Below are 7,500 nucleotides of genomic sequence, written 5' to 3'. Positions count from 1 at the left end.
TAATAACGAAACTAAATAAAAAAGACTACATTATATGTATTCATGGATAGATATTGCTAAAATAATAACATAAAACAATAATAATAAAATAAATAAAGAATGTTAATATTAAATAAATAAAAAGGTTATAATATAGAAAGCATATAACAACTGAACTGAACTTAGAAATGGAACATTATATACATGTGTGTAGGTCTGATGGGGTGTGTTTTTGGGCTGTGAGTGAGTGTGTGTTTATTGGATGTTTGCTTCTCTCTGGTTCTTTCTATTATCTATCAGAACATCGATCTCTAGACATGATCATGCGATTGAAAAATGAAATAATTGAACTTTAATGTAACAGTATTATGAGTAGAAAAGCCCGGATCTGCTTCTGAATGAGGAACACCTGATGGTTTGTTGGATTCTGTCTGTTCATCAGTTTCTTTCACATGCTGTCGCTCCAGAGGACATGTGACTTCATCAACATCACACTGCTGTCAAAAACAGGGATGAAGGTATTTTCATCCATTAATGTCGATGGAAAAACTCATGATTCAACAAACCGGTCTGTGTGAACAGAACCTAAAGCTTCCAGTTTTGCAGTGAGAGTTAAAGTCCCCATGAAATCAACATCTGTAACTCTTGTCTGTGGGATTTATGGGTGCGCATCGTTATTGTATAATCTTGAATCAGAAAAAGTTCCTCTTGCAGCTTCTCTTCTCTGATGACGAGGGGCGGGGCTATAACCTGTCACTCACATGAGATCAGCCAATAGCAAACCACATTGGATATTCGTCATGTGGATATATTAAATATGATGATTTGGTTTTTCTCTGTAATGTCAGTGATGTTTTGGCAAGTGAAGCAGACTGTCCTGTTCTGATAATTATGCAAATTCATTGGAAAATGTCAGTGGTGTGACTCTAATATGCATCATCAAGCGGTATTTTAAAATGAGGGTAAACAGAGTGGAAGTTGATTTTCTCCATGAGCAATTGATCTGATGGTGAAAAGTGGATAATATAATAATGTGTATAATAGAATAACACTTCTGATGAGTCATTCACAATAACATCAGGAACATGAATATAGACAGTGAATTGTATTTAATTTATGAAACCCTGAAGTTAACTTGTTTTATTACACGATAACGCAAGGCAGCTCGATTCTAAACTGAGTTTTATATTTTTTTTATTTGAACTAAACTGTAATAAGTGCTCTTATGTTGTTTCTCTGTCTCAGAACAATCCACCATGAACCGCATGAAGAGTCTGATAAGAGGCGTGGGCAGAGTGACGCCCGCCCTTACCCGTGCAGTGCATTCTGGGACGCGCACATCCTCCTCCGCGGCCTCCAGAGTGAAACACGAGGAGCGTCAGCTGACGTCAGAGGAGGTGTTCGCTCGCGAGGATCGTTACGGTGCACACAACTATCACCCGCTGCCCGTGGCCCTGGAGCGAGGCGAGGGTAACCAACCACACGCTTCACTGTGCACTTCACGCCTCACTCCACACGCCTCACTCCACGCGCCTCCCTCCACGCGCCTCACTCCACGCGCCTCACTCCACGCGCCTCACTCCACGCGCCTCACTCCACGCGCCTCACTCCACGCGCCTCACTCCACACGCCTCACTCCACGCGCCTCACTCCACGCGCCTCACTCCACGCGCCTCACTCCACGCGCCTCACTCCACGCGCCTCACTCCACGCGCCTCACTCCACACGCCTCACTCCACACGCCTCACTCCACGCGCCTCACTCCACGCGCCTCACTCCACACGCCTCCCTCCACGCTCCTCCCTCCACGCTCCTCCCTCCACGCGCCTCCCTCCACACCCCTTCCTCCACGCGCCTCCCTCCACGCGCCTCCCTCCACGCGCCTCCCTCCACGCGCCTCCCTCCACGCGCCTCCCTCCACGCGCCTCCCTCCACGCGCCTCCCTCCACGCGCCTCACTCAACACTACACGCGCCTCACTCCACGCGCCTAACTCAATGCGCCTCCCTCAACGTGCCTCACTCCACGCGCCTCCCTCCACACGCCTCACTCCACGCGCCTCCCTCCACACGCCTCACTCCACACGCCTCCCTCCACACGCCTCACTCCACACTCCTCATTCCAAACTCCACGCACCTCACTCCACACGCCTCACTCCACAATCCACGCGCCACACTCCACGCTCCACGCGCCTCACTCCACACTCCACGCGCCTCACTCCACACTCCACACTCCTCCCTCCACACGCCTCCCTCCACACTCCACGCGCCTCACTCCACGCTCCTCCCTCCACGCGCCTCACTCCACACTACACACGCCTCACTCCACACTCCACGCGCCTCACTCCACACTCCACGCGCCTCACTCCACGCGCCTCCCTCCACGCGCCTCACGCCTCACTACACACTCCACACGCCTCACTCCACACGCCTCACTACACACTCCACGCGCCTCACTCCACACGCCTCCCTCCACACGCCTCACTCCTCACTCTACCCGCCTCACTCCACACTCCACACGCCTCACTCCACACTCCACATGCCACACTCCACGTGCCTCACTACACACTCCACGCGCCTCACTCCACACTCCACGCGCCTCACTCCACACTCCACGCGCCTCCCTCCACGCGCCTCACGCCTCACTACACACTCCACACACGTCACTCCACACGCCTCACTACACACTCCACGCGCCACACGCCTCCCTCCACGCGCCTCACGCCTCACTCCACGCGCCTCACTCCACACTCCACGCGCCTCCCTCCACGCGCCTCACGCCTCACTACACACTCCACGCACCTCACTCCACACGCCACACGCCTCATTCCACGCGCCTCCCTCCACGCGCCTCACTCCACACGCCTCACTCCACACTCCACGCGCCTCCCTCCACACTCCACACTCCAGGCGCCTCCCTCCACACGCCTCACTCCACACAAGGATCCTACACAGTTTTATAAGTGAGAGCCCTGACCTGACGTGTGCCGTTGCAGGAGTTCACCTGTGGGACGTGGAGGGCCGCCGGTACTTCGACTTCTTGAGCGCGTACAGCGCTGTAAACCAGGGTCACTGTCACCCGAAGATCATCTCAGCGCTCACGGCTCAGGCCTCCAGACTCACGCTCACATCCAGAGCCTTTTACAACGACCAGCTGGGCGCCTACGAGCAGTACATCACCGGCCTGTTCGGGTTCGACAAGGTCCTGCCCATGAACACAGGTGCGCCTCAGCCCGAACACACACTACCTGTGCTGATCCACGATCACAGTGTGTGACGCTGTGTGTGTGTGTTTGTTTCAGGTGTGGAGGGCGGAGAGACGGCCTGTAAACTTGCCCGTAAGTGGGCCTACACTGTCAAAGGCGTCCCGAAGAATGAGGCCAAGATTGTTTTCGCAAGTGAGTCGAGTCTTCTTCATTTATACAGCGCTTTTACCAATATATATTGTTTCATATATTGATAATAGGAGAGAGAGTAACAGAGATTGTTTTGGCTTTACAGCAGCTCTAGAATAAAAATAGTTTTGATTGATTCACTTCCATTGCAAAGTTTTTTTTTAGGTTTTTTTTTTTTTAGAAATCCCTCTACAGGGACTTGCAAAACATGATCAGGTCAAAGTGTCTGAATAATTTTTGGTCCCAAATTTTACTGGTAGTCACTGTATGAAGACTTTTTGGGTATTATATGTCACAGTTTACTTTATTTTGTTCTCCTCACTTAGATACATTATTTATACTGTCCTGCATACACTAGTGAACAAATATCAAAAATGATATCTGATGTCTGAATAATTTTTGGTTTGACCTTCATGACTGTGTGTGTGTGTGTGTGTGTGTGTGTGTGTGTCCTGCAGTGGGGAATTTCTGGGGCCGTACACTCGCTGCAATCTCCAGCTCCACAGACCCCAGCAGCTCCGAGGGGTTCGGCCCGTTCATGCCCGGGTTCCAGCTGGTCCCGTATAATGACATCACTGCACTGGAGGTACACACACAATTAGCGCATGCATTAATTAGGGCCCAAGCCTTGAAGAGGCGAAGGCCCTATTGTTTTCCTAAGGATTATTATTCTTCTTCTTCTTTTTATTTTTATTATTTTACTACCTTTTGGGCACTTTTAAGGCCTTTAACGTGCTCGAAAACTCTTGAAACTTTGCACACGGGTCAAAACCCCGCGGCCATCAAGGCCGGGCTGAAGCTGGTACCCGGGCGTGGCAGAGGGGCTCGACAGCGCCCCCTGAAATGAGGTTTGAATACTTGTCCATATATCAAACACGCTTGCATGTAATAATCTGAAACTCGGTACACTTATAGATCTCATCGGGCCAAACAACTTTTGTGCTCTAAGTTTTACGCCAGCCCAACAGGAAGTCGGCTATTTAGGGTTGTTTGGAAACGCATAATCGGAATTAAAACACTTCTCCTAGGGAATTCACCCGATCATCACCAAACTCGGTGTGCATGAAGTCAAGACATTGAGGATGAAAAATTGCCAGGGGATTTTTGATATCTCGAACGATTTGGCTGTGGCGAGGAAACAAATTTATGGCGAATAATGGAAACAGGAAGTGTGTTATAACTTCAGCATACATTAACTGATCTTGATGAAACTTCAGCAGTGTGTTCGTCGTAAGATTTCTATCACATGGCTGTAAGTATTGTGAGTCAAAGTTGTAGCGCCACAAACTGGCAGCAGGAAGTGCATCACTTTCCGATTTGCTTCAAACTTCATCTGTATAATGTAAACACACGCCAGATGTAGACCTGTGCAAGGATTATTGATATCTTAAATAATGTTGCCATGGCAACGCATCAAACTTTAATATTCTTTTTGGATGCTTTTGAGACTCTTAAAATTCTTCAAATTGCATGAAACTCGACAGACACATCTCATTTATTACCTAGTAGACATGTGCACAGTTTCAGAAACGAGCGTGGTACAGGGGCTCAGTAGCGCCCCCTTTTGACAAAGGTGGGGGGGCTAGTTTTATCTACAGTAACAAAACTCTGTATTGTATATTGTACTCTTCAAGCCGGACAACTTTCTAATTTAAAGTCATTAGCTCCGACCAACAGGAAGTCAGATATTTTGCTTTGAATGTGGATTTTTCAAGCATTTTCTCTCCCTATCTGTCTCTGCCTCTGCGTCTCTGTGTGTGTGTGTGTGTGTGTGTGTGTGTACGTGAGATTTGCTTTTATTCTTGTTTTTCAAGGTTTCAGGGGCTTTTGGGGCCCTTAACGTGCTCAAACTCTTGAAACTTTGGACAAATGTCAGAAACCGCGGCCATCAGGGGCGGGCTGAAGCTGGTACCCGGGCGTGGCAGGGGGGCTCAACAGCGCCCCCTGGAGCGGGGTTTGAAAACTTGGTCCATATATCAAACACGCTTGCATGAATTAATATGAAACTCGGTACACATATAGATCTCATCGAGCCGAACAACTTTCGTGCTCTAAGTTTTACGCCAGCCCGACAGGAAGTCGGCTATTATGGGTTGTTTGGAAAACGCATGCTTTGGAATTTGAAACATTTCTCCTAGAGATTGCATCCGATCGTCAGCAAACTCGGTGTGCATGAAGTCAAGACATTGAGGATGCTAAATTGCGGACGGATTTTTGATATCTCGAACGATTTGGCCGTGGCGAGGAAACAAATTATGGTGAGAAAAGAGAAACACAAAGTCTTATAACTTCTGCATACATTAACTGATCTTGATGAAACTCCAGCAGTGTGTCCGTGGTAAGAGGCCGATCACATGGATGTGACTATTGTGAGTCAAAGTTATAGCGCCACCAACTGGCAGCAGGAAGTGTCACTTTCTAAATTATTTTGACAAAATTGGGGGGGTTAGTTTTACCCACAGTAACAAAACTCCGTACATATATTGTTCTCATCAAGCCGGACAACTTTCTAATTTACAGTCATTAGCTCCGACCAACAGGAAGTCAGATATTTTGGTTTGAATGTGGTCATTTTCTCTCTCTCTGTGTGTCTATGTCTATGTGTCTGTGTCTCTGTGTGTGAGGGGGGAGGGGGTTTAGATAAACCATTTGTATATATATATATATATATAAATATAGCTGCGAGCAGCGATGAAGAGCCCGAGCCGGTGCCACCGGCTTGGGCCCGTAATTTCTACTAGCAGCTTTATTACTAATTATTATTTTATGGTTATAATTATTTATAATAAAAAACAAATGGGCCAAATTGTGCAGCCTTACAAACAAGCACAGCAAATCTGCTATTATTTCTAGCCTGTGACTAACCAGCTCAACCTGTTCTTCCTAATCGTGTGTGTATGTTACAGAAAGCGCTGCAGGATCCACACGTGGCTGCGTTCATGGTGGAGCCCATCCAGGGTGAGGCAGGTGTCGTCGTTCCTGATGCTGGTTACCTCACTAAAGTCCGGGAACTGTGCACTAAACACAATGCAAGTACACACACACACTCTCTCTCTCATACACACTGATCAGTCCGATCAGACATTCATTCTGAATATGTCTTAGTGTCTTAACCATAGACTGTAAAACATATTTGGGTAGTATGCATGACGTCACTCGTAATGTTTCTGAAGAGTGTTTTTGAAGCCCAAAGTGGGCGGAGCCGGCCGTCGCCATCTTGGCCGCGCGTCACTCCTGGATAAAGAACATGTGCAGCGAGGCGGATTAGCTGAGGTGACGAGACGCTAGCAGACAAACGGCTAGTAATGACATCAGCGGCAATCCACCTGTCACTCAAGTGGTCACGCTCTTAATTATGCAGAACTCTAAGGCTTAACATAATTTAAACGGCTGTTATAAAAAATTCACCCCCCTCACAGTCGTCATGAAGGGCAAAATAAGCGATATAGACCACAAACACTTTGCACCAGGCTCTAAACATGTTTTTCCTGCTCTAAAATTGGGCATTTTAACATGGGGGTTAATGGGATTGAGTCTCAGTCTGACTCTAGTGGCCAGTCGATGAACTGCAGTTTAAGTCACTTCAGTGTCGTATTCAAGAGCGAGACCGGAAGGTTGTAACTCAGTAGTGTGTGTGTGTATTGTTAACTCAGTAGTGTGTGTGTTGCAGGTTCTGTTCATCGCGGATGAGGTTCAGACCGGTCTGGCCCGCACCGGTCGCCGATTGGCTGTAGATCATGAGGACGTGAGACCAGATGTGGTGGTTCTGGGTAAAGCTCTATCAGGAGGAGTGTATCCCGTGAGTCTCACACACACATCGCCACGTATCATGGTTTATAGGAAGCACTTCTTGATATGTGTGTGTTTCAGGTGTCTGCTGTTCTGTGTGATGATGAGGTGATGTTGACCATCAAACCCGGAGAACACGGATCCACGTATGGAGGAAATCCTCTGGCCTGCCGCGTCGCCATCGCTGCTCTGGAGGTGTGTGTGTGAGAACGTGTATGAGCGTGTGCGAGTATGAGCGCGTGCGAGTATGAGCGCGTGCGAGTATGAGCGCGTGCGAGTATGAGCGCGTGGCGAGTATGAGCGCGTGCGAGTATGAGCGCGTGCGAGTATGAGCGCGTG

General features: G+C 48.5%; 1 protein-coding gene across 1 annotated transcript in view; it reads left to right on the top strand.

Moving 5' to 3' along the window:
* oat (ornithine aminotransferase) overlaps positions 1–7,500 on the top strand; it is an 8,837-nt gene that overhangs the window by 1,048 nt on the left and 289 nt on the right. Inside the window, exons 2-8 of the mRNA XM_077194076.1 lie at positions 1,225–1,449; positions 2,974–3,198; positions 3,280–3,375; positions 3,831–3,958; positions 6,279–6,401; positions 7,043–7,171; positions 7,243–7,500. The exon at positions 7,243–7,500 is cut by the window's right edge and continues 289 nt beyond it. Coding sequence (XP_077050191.1) covers positions 1,236–1,449; positions 2,974–3,198; positions 3,280–3,375; positions 3,831–3,958; positions 6,279–6,401; positions 7,043–7,171; positions 7,243–7,368 — 1,041 coding nt within the window. The 5' untranslated portion in view covers positions 1,225–1,235 and the 3' untranslated portion in view covers positions 7,369–7,500. The remainder of the gene's footprint in view (positions 1–1,224; positions 1,450–2,973; positions 3,199–3,279; positions 3,376–3,830; positions 3,959–6,278; positions 6,402–7,042; positions 7,172–7,242) is intronic.

Source organism: Siphateles boraxobius, unplaced genomic scaffold, assembly GCF_051911475.1.
Source record: "Siphateles boraxobius isolate OS27281-9 unplaced genomic scaffold, OSU_SipBor_1 310, whole genome shotgun sequence".
NCBI lineage: Eukaryota > Metazoa > Chordata > Actinopteri > Cypriniformes > Leuciscidae > Siphateles > Siphateles boraxobius.
Note: the sequence above shows the minus strand (reverse complement) of the source record. Positions and strands in the feature narration are given on the sequence as shown.